Genomic DNA, 22,746 nt, shown 5'->3' on the forward strand with positions numbered 1-22,746 from the left:
GGAAATACCTGAGAGGGCACCTGTAGGTGCTCTGCAAAATAGGCTCGAGTGTGACAGCATTGATTTTTTTTTTTTTCCCCTTTTTTTCAGCAATAAAGTCTCTCAGCAAACTTGAACCTCTCAGATGTGTATGAACCCTTATACATTAAGCCCACAACAAGTCCTGAATAATCCACACAGAACTGCTCTCAGGTCTCCTTCCAAAAGTCCTGTTCTTTAGGGAGATGTCACCTGGAGACCTTATTCCTCTGTATGTGCTGAGGGGGATGGTGAAGAAGGAAGTATGTGAAATTTCTGTTGTCCTAAACAGCTTTACTGAACCTTTGTAAGCATGAGGTGACACTGGGGTTGTATTGCAGAGCCACCCGGCTCTTGCCTTAATAGGAATGTGCAAAACTGTGCAGCAAGCAACTCATCTAATGAATTCAGCCTCTTTTCTCCTTGTGGCTCTGCATGCATAAGCAGATTGGTTTCACTGAATGTATTAATTCTTTGAAAATGTCTCATTTTGGCAGGGGGCCTTGGTATATGCTCTTCAAGCCATGTGTCCTTGTTGCACTTGACCAGGTTGTTCAGAGAGCTCTTAAGATTGCATTGGTTTATTTCCCTGGTTGTAAAACCCCCAAACATTCCCACGTAAATCTAAAATGTGGTTTATGGCAATTTTATAACCAGAACTTGAAAGTTATCTTTCCTTGACAATTGTCCTGACGTCTTGCCAGGAAATTTCAATTGTAGAAACGCAAAATGGACATAGAGTTGAAGGAAAATAGTTTACTGCTTTTTGTAATATTTACCCAGTGGCTACGCTCCGAGACATGCCTCACATGGATTCAAGGTTTAYGGCAATTATTTTGCACAGTTCTCATCATTAGACTATATAGATAGGAAAGTAAGCAGTAAACAGTTTATGGACTAAAGCGAGGTCAGGGAATGTGCTGTTCCCAAGCTGCAACAGAACTTTTATTGCCTAGCACTGGACGTTCGTGAACAGAGACCTTGGGCTGGTGAACTGAGCCGGTGCCAAAGATGCAGTGTGAGACTGGCCATGCAGAGCTGCAAGTCGTGACAGGGACGGTCTCCTGATTAGAGGAGATGTCTCCCAAAAGTCTCCTGAATGTCCAGCCTGGCACCATTAAAAGTGAAACTTTCAGGTTGAGAAGAGCAGAGGGGTTGGAGAGGTGAGGAGGAAAARTGTTTTATTGCTGTCTTGAGAGGCCTTTATCTAGTGATATATTGAAGGTTATTTTTGCTTTCACTAAAGGTTCCCCGGGTTATTTCACTGGACTTTGGTACCTGAGCCCAAATGCCCCAGTCTCAGGAAGCTTGTGGCTTGATCCCAGTCATCAGCTTTTTCTCATATGACTCATCAAATTTGTCTTCTCTCTGCTTTAAGAAATGTCAAAGTTGGTAATGGAAATAAAGTGTTTGATGGCTGAACGGGGCTTCCATGGGATGGGCCTAGGTACGACCAAATTTGAGGGTAGATAGTTGGCCRCTACTGGCCATTCTTCAAAATAGTTTGAGAAGGGGGAAATAATTAACTCAAGACTTCATCAGTCAGCTGTGTTTTGGCATCTACAGTTAAGTTCCAGATAGCTGTTTTTGATACTTCAGCGGCATTTTACTTGTAAAACATACTTTTAAATTTTGAATTAGTTTGGAATTTTGTGTCTAAATTGGTCCAGAGGGCCTAAACACAAAATATCAGGCAGGAAAAGGATGGAAAGCTAAATCATGATCTCTTTAGTGGTGTGGCATTCAGAAAGTGAAAACTAATGAGGAGTAAGAGAGAGAGAGAGAGGGAGGGAGGGAGAGAAAGAGAGATAAAGGACAACTAGTCTTTTTATGGATCCTCTACTGCTAGGAGGAGGAGGATGGAGCAAAGTATTGGCTCACTCTAAGTGAAGAGGGAGCATTGGCAACAAATGATGCCAAGGAAGCCAGTGTTCCAGCCCTTTTTAATCTTTCACCACCACTCCAAATAAATAAATCAGCACTAGGTGTTACTTTCAACAGGCTGTCTATTTTTAGCCAGYGTGAATTTTACTACCTGGAGATAGGAGAGACTTGTTCAGTGCTCCAGACTCTAAAGCATCCACAGTCCTTTCTGTGATTGTTCTCCACTGAGTATTTATGTTGGATAACAAACATTTTCAACCGCTTTGGTGTGCTCAGCTTGTAGATTTTCACAGACATATGTGGCCTTCTCCTCCAGTAGCAGCATAGGAACTTAGGAAGCCGAGGTAGAAGACTCCACAGTGTATTCACTGTGAAATATTCCTCATCTCCTGAGTCTCTGTTTCAGTTTTTGAGCATTTAATTCATGTGAAGTGGAAAATGAAAATGAGAACAACTCATCTGTGTCAAACATGGCCTTCCTTACCAGCTGCTCACCAATGATATCCACTTTTGTTGTAGAGACTGCCCTGAAAAATTAGCACAATTATGTATTCCTCATCTCTGCAATGGCAGAAAGCAGTGATCAGAAAACACTCTTATCTTCTTTCTGGCTTAACCAGTCATTCTAGCCCCTGCTCTGATGCCATGGTCAACTGGTAGCTCAGATTGCTCTCTCTTTTGAGCATGTTTCAATGTATTTCCCTTGCAGAATATCCCATGTTACTGTGGATAAGAGTTTGGCTGGAAAAGTTAGAGGAGGAGTGGAGTGAAGTGAGCAGGATAGACATTATGGTCGTCGATTCTTGGTATTCATTTGCTTTATCAGTAAATATTAAATTTGATGCAGATGACAGCTTCAGGAGCAGGACATGAAAGTGCAAATTGTTGATTTAAGCAACACAGAGAACATCATTCGAGATCTGAACTCMAGGTTCAGGTAGTCTGTTTTCTGGATATCATTAAGATGGAATTTTGTAAAGCAGATATATCAAAGTAGTTAATGGCATGCAGTCTATGCCCAAATTTCCCAGAACAACTCACAGTTTTTTCAGAGCTTCAGAAAGTGAAGTCTTGCTAAACCCAGYGGATAAGCTGGGGACGTGTGTGTATTGTTTCTCCTGTGTGACTATTAGAGCATTTGATCATATGGGAATGACTCACCAACCCCTCGKCTGTTTAGCTTCTAAATATGGAGGCTGGGAGGAGGGAAACCCAGCAACCTATAAATGATAACTTGTAAAAATCTGCTCTGTTAAAGTAGGAAGAAAAAAGAAACTTTGATTTGTTGGTGTGCAGCTGGTAGTATACTTAGACATCTATAAAATTCTGTGAASTAAAGTTGCTGTCTGAACATAGGAGCAGCCAGACCAATGGAGTCACCAGACTCCATTGTGTTTTGGGTCCAGCAGAACCAGCCTGGTTCCTTCTTGGGCAATTTCAGCCACTATTTGGACATGTTTCTATGGACATACAGCAATAGGCAGCTCCATAGGAATCAACCTATACCAACAGTAAATGATCTTTCTTCCTGCTTCAGGCTTCAAGAGCTCCCAAAATATGTTTCCTCAGAGATACCCAATTTCTGTCCACTAGGCTGCTTTTTCTTTTTCCTTCCCCTGCCAAGCCCCTTTTCTGGATCCTGCCAGGCTGCTTTTCGGGTGCCTTCCTGAAGCTGGGAGCTGTTGCAGGAGCAAATGGATGCTCCAGCACTGGAACATCTTGTGGGAGCGAGGAAGGCTGCTTGAAATGCACCTAGGGGACTTGACAGAACGTAATAGATGCCTCTGAGCCTGTGGTCAGCATTTCTGGTGATCACATGCATACCTGCTACCTCGCCTCTTGCTTTCCTCCTTTATGCAACCAGCTCCATTACGTCTTTGTGGTCTAGAGCCTTTGTTCTCTGAATGTGAACTAGGAATTTTTGCCACTTGGAATTTTACCATGTACTAATAATTCATGCTAAATGCCATCAGCCTGCTAATGTTTACAGCCAACACTTGAGCATAAAGGTGCCTCACTAGGTGCGTTGTAGTTCGTGGTTGGTTCTGATGCCTTTCAGTAAGCTTCTCCTTTGCAGTCACCCTTGACGTTTTATACTCCACCCCAATCTGTGTGTCTCTCATTTTTACCCGTCTTTGTTCCTCAGCCCTAATGATGACTGACTTCACTTTTTCCTCAGTAATTCCAGAACTTGCTTTGTTATGCTCTGCACTTCYTCCTGCTCAGCCTCTCTGGAAGGCTAGGCTGTCCTTACTGCCCACTTGGTCTCTTGCTTGCCTCCCCCTCAGATATTTCCATTGCATTGCAAGAGACTGCAAACCAAATCATTGGTAGGATCCTGGCAAATTCAGTGCTCTGGTTTTCCCAGGTTTAATGTCTGGAGGTTTGGCAGTTTTTGAAGGCAATACAGTTGCATCTTTAGACTGATCACAGAAGTGAGCCCTAAATCTATTACGAAAAAGAATCCTTCCAATACCCTTCTAAAATATCTTCCTGTCTGCTCGGCTGTCAAGGACCACGTTTGACTTTGTTAATGTAGTAACATTAATAATGAGCTGCCTAAGCACAGTTCTAACTCATGGCCATTGCAGCATGGGCCTCCCATCTAGTAGAGCTTACAACTGGAAGTCACATTCCAGCACAACAAACACACATGAAAGAGAGGACACTAAAAATACAGCTCAGACCAGAACTCATTTCTGCTTCTTGGGGTAATAATGACTAGAAAATGCATTTTGTGTGTTTTTCATCTCTAGCTACCCTGGGGACATTCATGGGAGTGGAAAATAGTTGGAATCAGATTTCTTTTTTTGAAACAAAACATTAAGTAAAGAGAAATCGCTGCTGCATGTGTCGTTTTCCTGAGGCCCTATTCTGGTAGGTGACTTTGAGATCTCCTTGACGGGATTATATGAGGGATAGATACCAGTTAAAATGGATTCATTTTTGCTCTGCAGGCTTTTGAATTTTCAGTATTAGAGTAGTCATTAAAAAGTTGCTTCTGTTCTGCTTGAATTACAGAGTTGGTTTCCTTTGCAATTCTGAAAGAGTTAAAATCGTGAGAATGGGGATTTTGGTGTCAGTCTCTACAAACATAAAAGAACAACCCTTATTTTTCTGTTTCTATTTTTGAATTCTTTAATATAGAGGTGGGAGGAACATTTAGGGAACGCTGGAGAGGCCGTTGGTTGTGCACGCTCTCTGTGCTGCTGTAGTGCACAGACCTGGAATTATGCAGGAGCGCAGAGCTCGGTGGGTGCTGCTGACAAACCTTGCTCTTTTTAAGGACTTCCCTTGTTCCCGGAGTGGAGAAGCAGGTGTGGTGCTGGAAGGGGCCTAGGACATAATAGCAGCAATACCACGGGAAGCCCAGGGGTTACCCCGTGCAGCACTGCCCCTGCTCAGGCTCCTGTGCACCCGAGGGTGCAGCTGTGCTGCGGTATAAGGTGATCAAAGTCCGCTCCGCAGCTGCCCTGCTCTCTGCAAGAGCTTTGGAGCACTGGGCCGTCCTCGGGACCGCGTGGTGCCTGTGCTGGTGCTGGTGTGTGCTCAGGTGCACCGGGGAGTTGGACCTCTCGTCTGTGTCCTTGCTCGGTGTTCACAGCAGCTCCCTCAGGTGACACACGGGAACACAAGCGCTGTGCGTGTCCGGAAGAGCTGGAACCCTGCAGGAGGAGGATGAAGGCATGAAGTGCAGTACCTCACCCTGCCTGGCTTGGAGTAGCCAGATCTGTCCTAAGAGAGCATCCTAAACAGACCCAGGTGCAAAAGGAAATCTCTCCTAGCTTGCTCCTCCTCATGGGAGAGAAGAGAAACTCTTCTGGTAGGCTCAGGGTGCTCAGTTGTGATTTGGTCTCTACTTCAAATCTTCGCTACTGTTTGACAGTACTGTTTTACTGTCTTTTTTGCTTGTAAAAATCCTGGGGGATGGTGGACTCCGCTTGGGGTACCCTTAAAATGAAGGAATGGAGTCCCTATGAGTCAAAGCTGGTATGTATCAAAGAACCTCTCATTTATTCTCAAAACWACTACATAAAGTTCCAAAGAATTTCATCCTAGTAATCAAACCATGAAAAGTGTGTTCTTGGGGTTATTGGGAAACAGTATTGCTGCCTCTCTTCAGGAATATGAATAGGGACAAAGATGTGGCAGAGAACCTGAGCAGGAATGAAAATTAACTTCGCTTGGCCTGGGAGCAAATTGATTTTGAAAAGTTGTGTACTGGGTGTGAAACTAGAACACCGTGCTGAGTGTTGCAACTGATCTCCAGGGGTAACTTATTTAGGGATTCGCAGAAAGTGYTTTGTATTTTGCTATGGCACATCCATAATTCATTTAATTCAGACAGATCTCTAGAAGTGAGTCAGATGATGATTCAATTATTTTGAGCACAAACAGCCTCCAAAGTGTCATCATCAGTGTTACCCACAGCAGGGCTCATAAACCGAGGCTGCTCTTGTCCTGCTGCTCTAGGAAGCTGTTCTGCAGTTGAAACTGAGGAACCTTTAACCGTGGCTAAGATTTTAACCCATGTCTCTGACCCAAGGTGAGTCTATAGAAAGCCGTTCATGGTGCCAACATGCCTTCTGATTGAGGGAATGGCTTTGAGACGTGTCTGCAGATGTGTTTTGTGAGGGTATTTTTGTGTAARGGCTTCTGAGAAGCCTTCAGAGATGAGAAGAGTGGTAGTAGTGGTGAAGGAGGCTCAGTTATTCGCGTTGTATTATGACATGAAAGAATTTCAGTCCCTCTAAAACTAGAACATGAGGGGGATGAAAAGGAAGGGATTTAAGAATGGACATTTATGGTATAATCTGTCAAACTCGCGGCTGGAAGGGTTTGAAAAGATGTAGGCTCAGAGGGGGTGAAGTGAGAGACCTTTCCTGAAGTTTAAGTATCCTGGAAATAACGTTAAATGCTGTTTAAATTSACTTGTAATATAAAATAGGTTACTACAGTGTATGCTTTTTTAATGTATATTAGTTCAGACTTCTAAAAAAAATTTTTAAATCTTTTTTTTTTTTTTTTCCAAGTACTGGACATGAGAGCTGTCAAAACACTTAGTCACACCATTCTGGAACATCCAGTACCTCTGTAACACATTTTGAGGGGACACAGTGGAGATGGGCAAGAGATTACYCCTTGTGGAGCATTGTGTAAAAGTTTCGTGTGTTCTAACAACTCAGACTGTGTTTTGGTAGAAAGTTTAAAAAGAAGACAAAAAATAGACAGAAGGTCTCCAAGGACACGTTCAGCCTCAGCTCCATGAAACAGAAAAGTGAGAAGGTGCCCTTTTCATTTACTGTCTCTTGTAATGTGGATGTGTAACAGCTAAAGGCTGTAGAGTACAGGAGAACATCCCTAGGTTTCACTGTGGGTGCTTGGCAGAAGACACTGAGCTGGTAGGACTTTCAGGGGTGATTTAGCATTGCAGGGCATAGGAGCTTCTCTGGCTGTTCCATGTGGCCTGGTGTCACGAAGCCTTCCGTGATATTTTAACAAGTCAGGTCACATTAACCATAAACTTGCATTTGTGTCTAGCCAGGGATCTCTGTATTGCACATCTCAAACAGGCAGGAGATTGATGGGATAAGCTCATGGGCAGGAGATGAGCCAAGATCCCCAGAAGCTTCCTGGTGCCAGTAGCAGCGAGTGTCCCTCACCTGCAGCCGTGTCCCCAGCCAGGCCAGCAGTGCCACCCTCTGCCATCCGTGCCGAGAATGGGGGTTCCCGGGCAGTTCCTGTTGCCAGGGCTTGTTTGCTGTTGGTCGGCTGGAGTACCTGGCATTGAGCAGCTCAACCCAGGCTCAGCTCAAAAGCTGCACTTGGGCTGCTCCTGACCTAGGGGTTAACAGACTCATTAGGAAGGTCAAGAACCATTTGCAAATAAGTCATTGAGCTCCTTTTTGGTGCCTGATTTGCAAGCGGTGCCTACTAATTAGTTGTGACAAGCAAAGGGGAGAGGCTAGGGATAAACATGAGTTGTTTAATAATAAGAATAATAACAAAGGTGTGTGTAGCAACAAAACTTCTCTTTGTAGAAAAATGCTTATATACTGGCGTGGTGGAGTCAAAGACAAGAAAGTTTGTGAATATCTGAGAAACCAAACTGTAAATATCTGAGCCATAATACTGCTAGAAAAGCCCTTGATTGTGGGAGCCCATTAGGGCACAGTATGAACTAGAGGCTGCGTTTTCAGTAGGTCTCTCAGCTCAACAGTGAGTGGTGCCCGTGGCTCCCGCTGGCGTTGCCGTCTGCCCCCACAGCCATGAGAGTGGGAAGGGTTGGGGTCCCACTGGGTCCAGCTTTGCACATTCCCCAGCTTTAACTGGGAATCCACACAGGGTTTTTTTCCTCTTTTGAGGAAAAAACTGTCTCTGAGATTTCTTTTTTCCCCCTCTCTCCATTAAAAGGATATTTCTCCAGCTGTGGTTCCTGGGCTGATTCCTGGAGGGCCCAGGAAAGAACCCAGCTTTCTGGCACGGGCTCGAAGGCAATGCAGATTTACCACAGCCTCTACTCAGGCTGAATCACAATGATTCAATACAGAAACCTTTTAGAAAACAGTTTAAAAATACGCATTTATGGTTTCTCCAATAAAAGGTTTCGAAAAGAAGGTGCAGTACCTTTAGCAGCAATCAAGGGGTTTTTTTTTCTAATAAAAGAAAGAAATCTGGAATAGAATATAGGATCAATTAAATGTTCCCACTCTTTCATGCATGGCTAGAAATGCTCTGAACCATTGAATGGCTCTGTGCTTGGTGGCGTGCAGGTTTGTCTCAAATGAAATGTGTGGTTCGAGTATTAATTTTGTATAAAAAATAGTATAGTTTTTTTTTTTCCTGTGCTTATGTGTAGGAGAAATTATATTGGGAGCTGTGTGTGTTTTCCCCCCAAACTTGGGTAGTTTATTTTGCGAGAGCAAATGCATTTTCTATGTAAGAGAGCGAGAGGCTCGTGGGGGAGTTCCAGTATTTTTAGGTCACTGCTAGGAAATTCTAATATAGGATTCAGCAATAGGTTATAATTTAATAGGTTATAAAAGGTTAATGTTGATAGATAATATTCCTACCTGATAGGAGGAGGTTTTGGGTTTTGTTAAAAAAAATGATGTTCATACCCCAGGAAAAAACACAGTGAAGTGAAAATGTGTTAAAAACATTCCAAGGTTTTTTTTTTTTAAGGAAAAAATATATTTTGAGGACTTAAGGTATTAGCACTCTTTTTAAAGGGAGAAAAAGAGGAGATACTGATTTTTGACAAGTATATAAGGGTTTCTTTTTTGCTGTTGTCTGACTTGCTCCTTTCTCTAGAAATATCCATCCTCCTTGATTTTGCTAAAGTATTTGTTTATGGTCATAAATGTTTAGTACAATCAGATTTTGCTGTCACATATAGCAGGCTTTTAGGTTGGTATAAAAAACCAGTTTCTGTTTTTCTCCACACTGTAGTTTACTGAAGCTTTAAGTGAAGCTTTACGTTCTGTAGACTTGCCAAGCAGCTCTTTAAATGGAGACGCCCAAGAGCACTCGGTTGCCCCGTTTGCTTCTCCAGGGGCTTTAGGTGTGTCACGTTTTCCTGGCTTTCCACTCTCGTGCAGYGCTCCAGGCCGAACAACGAATGGCTCCGCAGGGCAGCCCTCCAGCAGCAGCCTGCCGACCCGTTTGGGTCTCCTTACAGGTTTTCCTTACAGAGCCCGGAGCGGCCCTGGGGACCGGCAGCCCTTGGCGCTTGGTGCCCGGGCGCTTGCCGAGGGCGCGGGACGGCGACATCTCGCGCCCTTGGTCGCTGATGAACCCCGTCTGGCCCGGCGTGATTCGCTTCCTGTAGTTGGGGTGGTGGGTGATGATGGTTTCTTGTAAGCGTGGTGCTGCTGCTGGGGTGATAGGGAAGGCGCTCCGCAGAAGGCGGCTAGTCCCRCGTGGTGCTGTTCCTTGCCTTGTGGTGGCACCTCTCCTTGGGAGCTGCTGCCTTCCTTTCTGCACATGGGAGATGAGACCATGTGTGGTCTAAGCTGAAGCTTAGTAGTCATCCTCTGGCATCATCCTGTGGCATCAGAGTCTGAGTGCCAAGCTACAGCATGGATATAAGGGATCATCCACCGTGTGTCCTGAAAGTTATCTTCACACTTGAGACTTCTAAGATGAACTTCTCCACATTTCTATAAAAAGCACTTCTCTCCAAGATGAAAAACTGTAGGTGAGGGAATCACGGACCCCTTTAAACCCCCTTTTGCTGCTGCAAGATGTTTAGATGCCTCTTTTTTGAAAATATTCTGGGATTTTTTTTTATTTTTTTATTTTTATTTTTTTATTTTTTTTTTTTTTTTGTAGAGGACAAAGGGGCAGGGAAGCTTGTGGAAAGCAGATCAGCTATGACATGAACAAATAAGAGAAATGTTGTCAGGTTGCACTCAGAAATTCATTGTTGTGTTTATGTATTCCTTTAACTGCATTTCCAGGTCTTCCCATTATTCTATGGGCACTCGAGCATTTTCCCATGACAGCATTTTTATACCTGATGGGAGAGCAGAGAGCGAGCAGGCGATCCAAGCAATGTCACAGGAGAACATTCTAGGAAAAGTCAAAACTCTTCAGGTAAGAAATTATAAGGATTATGAATATTTAACATGTGGTGGTAAATGGGCTCTAGAGCTCTGGGATGGATAACTATGGATAAAGGTGGGGTTTTTGTTCAACCACCTTGGGACCATTTCTTAGCCATGCAAGTAATCCCAACAATTTGTAGGTCTAAGCTGTAATATTGCAAGGTGTGGTGGTGATTCTGCAAGGAAATCTCCATAAATGCCTTTAGTGTATCCTAAGAGCTCAGGAATGTTATTCCTTTGATTTGTCCGTGACTCACTTAGGAATCTGCCATTAAAATAATGGAGTAAATTTCATGGTATTTTTCATCTTCCATAACACCCAACAAATACTGTCTGCCAGGTTCTTTCTCTCCAAATGAAAACCAGGCATCATCTGCAATGCACCCACTGCATCTTCCTGGGACACCACGCAGCAGGTTTCTCCTGTGTTAGGTGGACTTAATGCAAACATCATGTCTCCTGCTTTTTCTCTCTGCATTTTCCCAGGCTTTTGCATGTATTTTTTTCCTCCATTTTCCCTGGGTTTTTGCATGTATTAGAAAAAAAACAGTGGGTTCAAAATCACGACATAACTTTAGGATCTCCCTTTTCAGTGCTGGCAATGGTGCTATTTCCTGCCCCTTTACATCCTGTTCTTTTCTGTTGTTGTTTTCTGCAAACAGATGGGGTTTGCTGCCTTCATTCTGCACTTGCAGGGATTCTCATCCCCAGCACTAGAAATCTGTGCGCGCTTCAAGTCCATTCCTGCCATCTCGCACCTACGGGGAGCATTTGTACCTCGCATCGTGGGGAGGGGGACAAGGAGGGGACACTCATCCCTTGCGGAGCGCATTCCCTTCCTGTGCATTCCGGAAAGGCAGCCTGCGGTCAGCTCCAGCAAAGCCGCAGGCCGTGGCCGCCCACATGCCCGTGGTTTTGCCCACGCRTGTGCGTCACGGTGGATGCCAGCACTTCCAGGGTCAGCTCACCTGGCAAGATGCTCCTCAGCAAAGAAATGTCACCAGGATTCAGCGCTATTTAATGCTGATCATGCCAGGTCACAGACGTCCTTTCCCATTTTTTTGGCTCCCTGTTGTAGAAAATCCTTCCCTCCTTCCCTGCCTGCCTTCTTCCATGCCTCCTTCCCTGCCTGCCTTCTTCCGTGTCTCCTTCCCTGCCTCCCTGCAGCTGCAGCTCCCAGGTCCCCAGGCCTGTCCAGCCCCCACAGGTGTTATGGGCCGGCTCTGGCTCCGGCCTTGTCCATCTAGGAACCAGCCCGCTCCCTGTTTCTAGTTCTTGGTCAAATTTTAGACCCCTGAGTCATCTGTTGCTACTTTTCATCCTGGAATCTTCTTCTGCATATAGATTTTCTGAATTTCTGTAGAGAATTACATATCTCTACAGCCCCTCTGCCATTCCATGCTCTTTCCCACTCCCAGCTGCACTCCCAGCTCTTTGCTGGCCCAAACCAGGCACGTTGCTTCAGCACTAGAGCCCAACACTTCCCTCTTGTGCCTTAGGCCAACACGTGTGATAATACTGCCCCGTACAGGATTTACCCCTTTTCAGGTAGTCCAACATTGTTATTTTTTATCTGGTTTACATTCTAAAGCCTCCAAAATTACTTTTTTACAATGTGCTTTCCAAGTTATTCTCTCTGACTAAAAGAAGAATTGCCTGTTTGCAGTGTTGTGCTAATTTAGATATGCTGCAAATTGCCTGTTCAGACAAAGATGGGGAGCAGCTTCCATGAGGAGAACAGCTATGTAAACTGTCTTTTCACCTTGGAAAAGAAATGATGGGGAAGGGAATATAATAGAGAGGCATAAAATTGTGAGTGGAATTGGAGAGGTGAATAGAGAACAATTATTCAATCTTTCTCAGCTGGAGAACATGGGGACATCAATTAAAACTAGTAACAGGTTTAAGCCAAAAGAAAAAGATATTTCTTTTTATAATTTATAGTTGGTAAAGCACCTTGCCGTAGAGCATTGTGGTGAGTGAAACATTTATAGCAGCTCAGGAAGCATGGAGACAAATTCATAATGGAAAAGTCCCTAAATGACCATTGAATTCAAAACAAATTTCTGGAGTTTGCAGGTGAGGTCTTAGACTTAGCAGTTTGCTAGTTCTTGGGTAAGTATTTATTATGCATTCATTATTTCACAATTATATATAACTATATGACTAGAAGACAGAATTTAAATATGTGGGCATTGCAAGCATACCTGAGAAAATAGACATCTGAATGGAAGGCAAAAATATTACCCATGGCATTTTTTGTAACACTTGTTTGAATAGAAACAGCCAAGTAGTGCAGACTGCTATTTTGACTTTARACTGGACGCAGTGAGCTCCTTCCCAGGTTTGGATCCACTCCAAGCACCAAGGACCCTGTGATTCCAGGGGTTGAATCCAACATGTGCGCGGAAGGGGAGCCATATGGGAGGGGAAGAGGAGCCGCGTGGTCCGGGCTGCGCTCGCTGCCGGCTAGGAGGGCAAGTTTGCTCCGTGGCATTTCCTGTGCGGATACAGAGGGCGCTTTGGAAAGCACAAGCTCTTTGACTTGCAGAATAAATGTGTGATTGGGAATTGCCCTGGGATGCAACGTGAGGGCCGTTGGCGAGAGCAGCTCCCGTGGTGCTGCCCRGGCTCCGGCTCCACGCTCTGCGGCGGCTCGGAGGGCCGCGGCCCGGGCCTGGCAGTGCCCGGCGGGAAGCGGGACTGGGTGCTGGGTCTGGCTGCGCGGCGCCCCAGGGCCCCCATGACATGACCGGGGCGCTGCCGGGCACCTGGCACCTCCCCTTGCCAGCGCCATGGACCCTTTCCAGCCTTGGAGACAAAAGGAGAGGGAGGCCTGGCCTGGGACGCAGCTGGGGATGTTGCTCGGGAGCTCCTCTGCGCGGGTGGCCGTGGCAGCCGCCCCTTCGTGCTGCCGTTTGGCTGCTCAGAATGGGCTGTGGAAGCAGCCTGGGCACTGGCTGCAGCCTGGGGCTCCGGCAAAGCCTGGGGGAGCTGGGGCAGCTTAGCAGGAACTGCAGGCCCCAAACGTTCAGCTCCTCCTTCTGGGAATAGCTGGCAAGCTGACTTGGAGACAGGCTGGTGATTGGGGCTGCCCCATTTCAAGCCTTCTCATAGAAACCAGGAGACCAAGTCCAYTTAACTGTGAGCAGTATCCAGCTGTGGCGATTCCTGCGAGGGTATCCAAACATCCTGTGTGTGATTGCATGTGGGTAGCAGTGGCAAACATGACATTTTACTCTTCTRATAGTTGGAGTCGCAGGTAATCCTCCTTAGGCCACCGTCATCCATGGGCTGTCAGCACGGGGAATTTTCAGCCGTTATAGTCCRTGGTCAGGAATATGTGTCTAAAACTTCCGAAGAATTTTAAACAGATGCTGTACATTGAGTCTATTCTCTGCGGCCCCGCAGCTTAATTTCATGCATCTGTCCATTTTTGGATTAGACACTGATCTGTGAACTTTCAAGCAAAACCTTTGTGCTTTTAATTTTTTCTGGGTTGCATTTTTAGGGGTTTTATGATTTAAATGCTTTTTTTTTTTTTTTTTTTTGAAAGAGAGGGAGAGAGGACAATTGCCCTATAGTTAGAGTAAAAGGACGTTTCAAAAAGAACAAAGCAGGTTTTAAACCACTTGGAAACAATAAGAATGAATTTGCTCTGTGGTAACAGTAAGTTAGTTGAGATTTTTACATTTAGTATTCAACAGTGGCCTTGGAGATTAAATGCACTGAAAAAAAAAGGACCAATGTAAATTAGTAACTCTATTAATAGAGTTTATTTAATTAAGATAGATTTGTTCTAAAATGCTGGTAATAAATACTTRAAGAGCCTTGTGTACAGAAGGAATATGAAGATTTGCAAATCTTCAGCGTTGAAACTAATTTACGCACATCTGAGGAAAAAACAAATCTTTAATGTTTTGAAATAATTTTGAAGACTGCATACAGTTCAGAAACAATTGCAAATATTCTGTTTCCTGGAAATACCAGGAAAATGATCATTTTAGCATTTTTGAGCATATATAAATATACAGCACAGGCCTCAAGCAGCCTAGACCTCAGTTAGAAAAGCTGCTCTTTCTGAAGTGTGTGACTGTTCTGTGCAATAGCTCCGTTCACGTGCACCTCACCATTCATTCACCAGCAGTAGGGTAGCAGCAAATCAGGTGAACAAGCCACCATTCCTTCTTCCAAAGCRCATTTCAAGCAATAAATACATGGGTGTGTGTTCTGAGCATGGGGCACGTGCTGAAATCCTCRGTCTCTTTGAGCAGTTGCTCGGCCCGTTTTGGCAGTTGCCGTTTTCTGCCTGGGAGAACCACTTGCCTAGGAATGTGCCTAGGAGTGTGAGGATGAAGAGAGAGGAGCCACCTCAAATTGGAAAGCACCTTATGAAGTTCGATGTCGAGACCTGCCAGGGGCRTGGGGATATCATGGATAAACTTTACATAGGGGTCCAATCCACTGTGCAGTGGTGGCACCCAAGACTGTCCTGCCCTGAGCCCTGTCAGAGTTCTACCCACTGCCATTAAAAGGTTTATTCCCCAGCAGCTCCTTGCCCAGGGTGTGATACCAGTTCCAGCACACAGGGAAGAAGAAATGTCCTTGTTTTACAGAACAGCTCCTGTAAATCCTCTGCACTTCTCCAAGGGAAATTCCTGGTGGAGTCTGGGTGTGTAGCTGGCGTCGCGTAGGGCAGATCCTGATCCAGATCCTGATGTGTACGTTGCTGAGCCAGAGGTGCTCACAACAACAAAAGGCAGAGTTGGGAGATCCCCCTGGAGAACTTGCTCTCCTTGGAAGAGACTAAGGCAGGAGAATTTTCGAGAGAATTTAGCTCTTGTGCTATAAAGATATTTACTTTCACAGACTTGGTGGTGTGCAGCCCAGCATTATTCAAGGCTGCAATCTCCTCAGATCGTTTACCTGCTGGCAGATACTATATGCTCTTTTCTTGTTCATCACTGATGCAATTCAAGAGTATTTTCTTGTGACGCTTAGGAGATGACTACAAGGGAAATATGTGGCGTGGAAGCTCCGAAGCTCTTTTATCCATAGACGTCCTGGAACACCCGTGAATAAACCTTCTTGTGCAGAGGTGGTGATGAGGCAGCCACAAGAGCTGCTGCAGGTCGGGCAGTTCCTGTGAGCTCCAGTGTCTCAGAGAAGCTGGGCTTCCCTCCCTGAGAATGTGGCCCTTTAAGGCAAGCATGTGGCAGACACTTCACATCTAAAACCTGGAAGTGAGCTTCACTATAGCAATACATGATATAAGGAAAGYGTTAACATAGGAACCTAGATTAAAAAGGCAGCGCGCGCCTCCAGCTGGGCTCCTGTCCAGAGCCCCAGCATCTGCACGGGGAGAAAGGGTGCACCGTTAGACTTGGCTTATTCTGTTCGTAATTTAAATACCTCTTGTTTTTGTTCTCGTTTTTCAGCAACAGTTGGCCAAGAATATTAAGTTTGGGCAGCCCCCACAAATGACAGTTTCTATGAGGACAACGGGGGAGGCAAACGCCAGCGTCGAAGAGGATCTGCTGCTCGGTGCCCCCATGGAGGTTGACACTGAGCAGGTCACGGCGCTGCCAGACGGTGGCAATAAAGTGAGTGCTTCAGATGGACCTGTTCCCGGTGTCCCGGGGCTTGGCGGGGCATCCAGCGGCCGAGCGCCRCTCCGGGCTCTGCTCCGTGCCTGGGCGCTCTGGCTGGGGCTCTCAGACCATCAGGGAATAGAAGCTCTTGGCGTCCTGAGCAGGACGCTACGAGCCAGCGGTTTGAACGTCTGCTCTGAGCATCCAGCTGAGCAGACAACGCTCACAGCGAGCCTGGAGGACAGGGATTTATGTCAGACGGAAGAATTCTGTGGATTTCCCAGCATGGGAGGCTGTGTGCAGCACAGCATGACACAACCAAAAATCCTTCCAAAATGAGAGGGGCTGGAGCCTAAATCAGTAAAATAATTGGTTCCAGAGCAAGCATCCGCCTTCTCGTGGAACAGAAGCTTAAGAACAAACATGGGAAAAAAGTACTTTATAAATATCCGTGAATCCAAGTGTCTGGTGTAACTGAGGTAGTGATCCATAGAGCTACCCATACCAGGAGCTACAGACACTCCGGAGCCYGGAAGGGCTTGTTGAGATAGCGCAGGAGCACAGGTAGTGCTGATACTTGTCTAGAAATCCCCTAAGGGTGTTGTCGTGGCCCAAGGGAATCGGGGAGCAGAGGGGAACGGAGAAGGGCTCCAAGGAAGCTGCCTGTGCCCGTTGCCTCTGCACAAGTGGCCCGAGAGCCCAGGCGCCGTGTGGAGCCCCTCGCGTCCTGCAGGGACACACGGGCCTCAGCCCGTGCCCATGGCACCACGGCTGGCTGGCGCTCCAGGGGTTTCTCCATTGGTTTTGCTGTGACAGAAAATAATGTAAAAAATGCATTAAATATAAAGAAATATATTTATGACATATATTTATTTGCATATGGAATATGTTTTCCATATGTAAATTGCACGATTCTACAAGTTCTTCGAATGGGTTTGTTGGATCTTTCACACACTGATATTGGGCTGTGGTAACCTTGTTTTCTAGTCAATTGATACTGCAGATCTGTTGAGGACTATGAATCTGCCTGGAGCAGGACACGAAGTGGAAGCAAAGGTAGGGAATCTTTCATGCTGGGCCTGTTCTGAATGCCTTTCTGATTTAAAACGTTAGAGGTTTAACAGTCGCTTTTTACTGTGACAYCCATTTCGTTGTTTCATTTTCATCCAAAGCCCCTGTGAACGTTGTTGTTTTGGGTCTGCAGCAGCAGCTAGGCAGCGAGCAGCAAGTAGGGCTGAGGAGCCTGTCCTGCCTGGAGGGCTGTGCAGGAAGCTGAGCCCAGCTCAGTGGGTGCAGGTCCCGCAGCATTCCCGCCTTGCATTTATTAATCACAGAGCCATAATTTTCATAAGTACTTCTCATACTTTGTTTGCCAACATGTAATTCAGGAAGTGTATGCAAAATATTCCATCAGCTTTTTAAGTGATTGGTTCCCTAATTTGCATGTATTTAGCCTCCGAAGATGACGGAGCTGTCTTGCAAACAGTGTACGTGCAGTTGGGCCCCTGCACGGGGTGTTCTCTCCGTGCTGTTTCTGTAGCTGCCTTTCCCGCTTGGCTCGTGCCAAGCACGGTGCGTGGGGCGCCCGCTGCAGCCGCCCTGCGCAGCACAAGAGAGCGCCCCAGCCAGCTGGCTTTTGCTGTCCTGCTCTCCCTGGTGCTCGCCTGGGCAGCTCCCGTTAAGCAAACTTTGAAATGTCTTAGGGACGTTGCTGACAGCTCCGTCTTTGCCCTGCTCATTCCCAACAACTTCAGAGTGGAACTGAAGTGCTGCCCCCCCMAAAAAAAAGATTGTTACAGTGATCCAAGTAAGTAATTTAAATTTTAGCTGAAAAGTATGAAAGTGTGTGGTGCTGGAAACAGGAAACTGTTACAGCCCTAACTTTCATGACTAATGTCACTGATTCCTACAGTGGGATTTGGAAATTGGATTTGAAATCTTCTCTGCTAATAACCACTTTTGAATTCAAAACTGCAAAGGTTTGACTATCTATTTTTTAAATGAAACAAAAAGCTTGGTAATAACTTGTCTGTGTTTGTGATGCAAACAGGTCGCCCCAGTCAAATCGTCTCGGCCAAAAAGACAGTTTTCCTGCTCGGGCACAATTGAAACGATCAATTTGGATGCGGTTCCCCAGGCGGTTGCTCGTCTGGACAACAGTGCAGCTAAACACAAGCTGTCAGTAAAGCCAAAAAAGCAGCAGATGTCAAGAAAACACAGGAGATTAACAAAGGTACCGAGCTGCYGGTCACCCCTGGATACTTGAAGCTTAAAGAGTGGGATTCTAAGTCACAGAACAGAAACTTGGGGCCTGTTCCTTGGGCTTCCATCCGCATGGCGGTGGCAGCTCTCTGCCTGCCTTAGTTCATGGATATCTAATGGTGATCCATTACTGAGCATTATATTTTTATCACTCTTGCAGTGGTTTAATTTTTTTTTAAAGGACATCGTTCCAGTAAGTTTGTGTCATGGGTGGGTGTCTGTAATGTACTGTGATGTAACATAACATAAACTGGAATATGATGCCTCGGAAATGATATTATTGTAAAAAGAAAAAAAAAYAGTAGAATACAAAGTAACAGCAGACTTGTCTCCCCACTGTAGGGATCACAGAGTTTAACAGTAACAGAATTTGAGCCAGAGGATCTAGACCCTGAGCTGTACACAGAAAGGTACCCAGCTTACATCACAGCAGACAGGCTCATCCAGAACAAAGATGAACAGAGGGAGCTTCAGCTGGCAGAAAAGAGGAGAATCGAAGATCACTGGGGGATCTTTGAGGCCGAAAGGATAAGGCAGATTGTAGAGATGGAGGAACAAAGAGAAATGGAAGAGCAGAGGTGCCAAGAACTTGAGCAGTTGCAGAAAGAGCAGGAAAGGAGGCCTTGCGAAGAGGAGAGCCAGCAGCAGCTCCTGGAAGCAGAGACATCTTTGAAAACTGAGGAGCWAACACACGAGGAAGAGGAGAGACGACGCCAGGAAACACTCCAGGAGGAGGAGAAGAGGCACGAGCTGGAGCAGCAGAGGCACAAGGAGCTGGAGAAGCATCAGAGGCAAAAGCTGGAGGAGGAGAAGCGCCAGGAACTGGAGGAGCAGCAGAGGAGAGAACTCGAGGAGCAGAAGCAGCGGGAACGGGAGCTGCAGAGGTGCAGGGAGCTGGAGGAGCAGCAGAGACAAGAGCTGGAGGAGCAGAAGAGGCTAGAGCTGGAAGAGCTGAGGCAACATGAGATTGAAAGGCAGTGTCAAGAAGAACAGCAAAAACATCTGGAGGAACAAAAAGAGCTGGAGGAAGAGAACAGGCAAGAGAAACAGAGACAAGAGCTGGAGAAAGAGCTGCAAGAGGCTGAAGTGAGACTGGTGGATGAGAAAGAGGCCGAGACCGTCAAACAGCAAGAGAAACCAGAGGAACAAAGGCAGCATTTGAAGGAGGAAGAAGGAGAAAAGATGGAGGAGGAGCAACCCCAGCAAGTGCTGGAGAAGCAACAGAAACGGGAAGAGCAGAGAAAACATAAGCTCACCAAGCAAATGCACATGGAGAGTGAAGACAGTGTGCAGCAAGATGGACTGGGGAAGCAAGAGGAGCCAAAGGAACAAGAACAGAGCAAGCTGGAAGAGCAGAAGATAGATGCAGAAGGACAAAGTCTTCAGGAAAAGCAACAAGAACAAGAGAAATCCTTAGAAGAACAACAGGACAAGGATCTTCTGTCTTGTGGAGGAGCTGACCAGCACCCAGTAGAGGAGAAGCTCCAAGAAGACTCAAGACCCCAGAACATCAAACAGCCAGAGAAAGAGAATAAAACAGCGGAGGAAATGCTAGTCCAGAAACTGAAGAGAGAGGTTGAGGCCCAGGAGCAGAAGCGACTAGGGGAAGAGCTGAGGTGGCAGGAGGTGGATGAAAGGCAGACTGCATCCCGATCCTTCACATTCCAGGTRTCTTCTGGGGAGAAGCAGATCCTGTTCCAGAAGGTGAACCTGAGCCCCGTGGTGCCYGGCAGGGCCGCGGGGCTCCCGGCCTCCCCCAGCAGGGAGCACAGGGCCCTCGCCTGCACCAGGGGCTCCCGCACGCTGCCCTCCTCCGGGGGCGTCCCGCACACGGCCATCCTGGTGACCGGAGCGCAGCTCTGCGGCGCCGCCGTCAACCTGAACCAGATCAAGGACACGGCCTGTAAATCGCTGCTCGGTTTGGCCGAGGAACGCAAACCCGTGGACGTGCCCTCGCCGGAGAAGGCCCCGAGAAGGGCGCCGGAGCCCAGGGCCGGCAGCGCCAGGACGAGGCAGGCGCAGGAGGCGCTCAGCAGCCAGGCCATGCTGGCCGAGTGGGCCTCCATCCGCTCGCGCATCCTCAAGAGCGCCGAGAGCGGCAAGTACGGCGAGAAGGAGCGGGGCGGCGCCTGCCGGCACAGCGACGACTGGAGCCCCCGCGGCCGCGGCGCGCCCCACGGCAACCTCAGGAAGACCCTGTCCGCAAACGCCAAGTTCTCCATCACGCCGGCRTGGCAGAAGTTCGCAGAATCTTCAAAAACCAGCCCAGACACTGAGGGAGCGAGCGCGGCARCGGGCAAAGAGGCGGTGACCGCGGGGAGAGGCGCCGGCTCATCCGCCGGCCCCGGTGGAGAGGGYGCTCTTAAGGATAACACGCCTGAAGCGGCAAAGGAAAAGTCGGAAGCCCCTAGCGAGGTGACAGACAACACAGAGGGCTGTAAATTTGCAAAAGATCTTCCATCTTTTCTTGTTCCAAGTTTTCCTCATTCTCCAGGCAAAGAATCRTCTCAGGCAGAGTTGCCAGGTGCTTTGGAAAATCAGCAGAATAACAGCACAAGGAAAGCAGATAAAGCAACACCAAATGGAGAAGAAAACTCTTCTCCTTTCGGAATTAAGTTACGGAGGACAAACTACTCTCTGCGCTTCCATTATGATCAGCAGGTCGAGCAGAGGAAAAAGAAAAGGTACAGCGCCGGGGACAGCTTTGACGGGGTGCCCGACCCGCTCGTTGCAGCCGAAGGTGAGAAAGACTCGGCCGTGTTTGCAGCGCAGGGGAGCGCGTCGCCGGGAGCAGCAAGGGCAGCTGCTCCTGGGGACGTGAAAGACCTGAAAGAGCCTCGAGCCGCTGCGATGGAGCCGGCGCCGCCAGCGGCCGCCCCGGCGCCCGCAGCTGCCCCCGCTCCCGAGAAGCTGCCGGGCAGGGCGCTGGGCGCCCAGAAGCCGGCGCTGGCCCCCAAGCCCAGCAGCCAGACGCCGCCGGCCTCCCCTCTCTCCAGGCTGAACAGGTCGGGCTTGGCGGACGCCCCGGGGCCGAAGCTGGTGAAGGCCGAGTCRGACGGCGGCTGGAAAAGGGAAGGCAGAGGCAGCGCAGCGCCCGCCGCCGCCCTCAGCGCCTGCAGGAGCGAAGAGGAGGAGACCAGGGAAAAGAAATCGTTCTTCCCGTCTTTAAGTATCCCATGGAGAGAAAGGAATGACAAAAAGCCCGAGCCACTGAAAAAAGGTGGGTGCTTTGGAAAGGCCCTTTAACTGTTGTCTGTGTCTCCAGGATGGGATATGGGCATCCAGAAGTGGAAATTTGGTGTTCAACTATCATAGTTGCTCGGTGTGTTACTTGTGGAGAGCCAGCGCTTTGCTGGGGTTGTGCAGATGAGTAGGGTGTCCCCTTCCCATAGCCTCATTCACAGAACCTCAGCCCTAAAGGAATTTAGGAATTCCTAAAGGAATTCCTAAAAGGAATCTGTGGGCAAATCCTGTACCCAGTACAGCTGGCCACAGGGCACCAGCAGCAGAACAATCCAAGGGCCGCACTGGCGCCGCCAAGCAAGGCTGGAAGCCCAGGGCACCTCTGCGCGAGTTCTGYGCCCCAGGAACAGAGCGCTCTCGTAGGCACAAGGTTACCCAGCAGAAGGTTTCAGTGTTTAATTGGGAATCCCATTTCTTCCATTCCTGACTTCTGCAAACCTTTAAGACATTTGTAGAACTGCATTTTAGTGCAACTGATGCTTATTTTTGCAGTCCCTTTGAGCACAGGTGTAGTTGCACTTTTTCCTTCCACCTTTGCTTTTAAAGGACGTATGGAGCATGTCGGGGCAGCACCAGCAGCCACTCTAGGGGCTTGGCTGCCTTCCCTCGCGGGTGTAAAGGACCAGTTCACGAGCATCGGTAGGGAGACTGTGTGCTGAGCTACTCTGTCTCATCTGTGTCTGCAACAGGCTTGGGGGTTTCTGGTTTTCAGAAGATAAATTTGGACAGCCATATGAGAACRTTGAATTAGGTCTGAATTTTCTGAAAAAGATCTGGAGGTTTTCAGAATTTAGCTTGCCCTTTGCAAAAGCTTGTGAACAGCTTGGAATTCAAAGAGTTTAATGCAGAGCTTTCACGTGGAGAAAAGTTGTACTGCTGTGCTGGGGACAAGAGCTGTTGTATACGACTCAACCCCTTTCTGTCACTTTTTCTTGCAGAAAAGCCAGTCCTGCAGAGCAGACACTCCTTAGATGGCTCTAAACTGATGGAAAAAGTGGAAACTTCACAGCCGCTTTGGATTACATTAGCCCTTCAAAAACAGAAGGGGTTTCGTGAGCAGCAGGCCACGAGGGAAGAGAGGAGACAGGCCAGGGAGGCGAAGCAAGCAGAGAAGCTGGCCAAGGAGAACGTGAGCAATC

General features: G+C 47.3%; 1 protein-coding gene across 1 annotated transcript in view; it reads left to right on the forward strand.

Annotated features, from left to right (window-relative positions):
- KIAA1211 (KIAA1211 ortholog) overlaps window positions 1-22,746 on the forward strand; it is a 71,525-nt gene that overhangs the window by 45,358 nt on the left and 3,421 nt on the right. The window contains exons 5-10 of the mRNA XM_026033566.1: window positions 10,365-10,500; window positions 15,950-16,114; window positions 17,090-17,158; window positions 18,153-18,335; window positions 18,707-21,584; window positions 22,546-22,736. Coding sequence (XP_025889351.1) covers window positions 10,365-10,500; window positions 15,950-16,114; window positions 17,090-17,158; window positions 18,153-18,335; window positions 18,707-21,584; window positions 22,546-22,736 — 3,622 coding nt within the window. The remainder of the gene's footprint in view (window positions 1-10,364; window positions 10,501-15,949; window positions 16,115-17,089; window positions 17,159-18,152; window positions 18,336-18,706; window positions 21,585-22,545; window positions 22,737-22,746) is intronic.

This window comes from Nothoprocta perdicaria, unplaced genomic scaffold (genome assembly GCF_003342845.1).
Source record: "Nothoprocta perdicaria isolate Ctin4 unplaced genomic scaffold, notPer1 scaffold_13, whole genome shotgun sequence".
NCBI classification, from domain to species: Eukaryota; Metazoa; Chordata; class Aves; order Tinamiformes; family Tinamidae; genus Nothoprocta; species Nothoprocta perdicaria.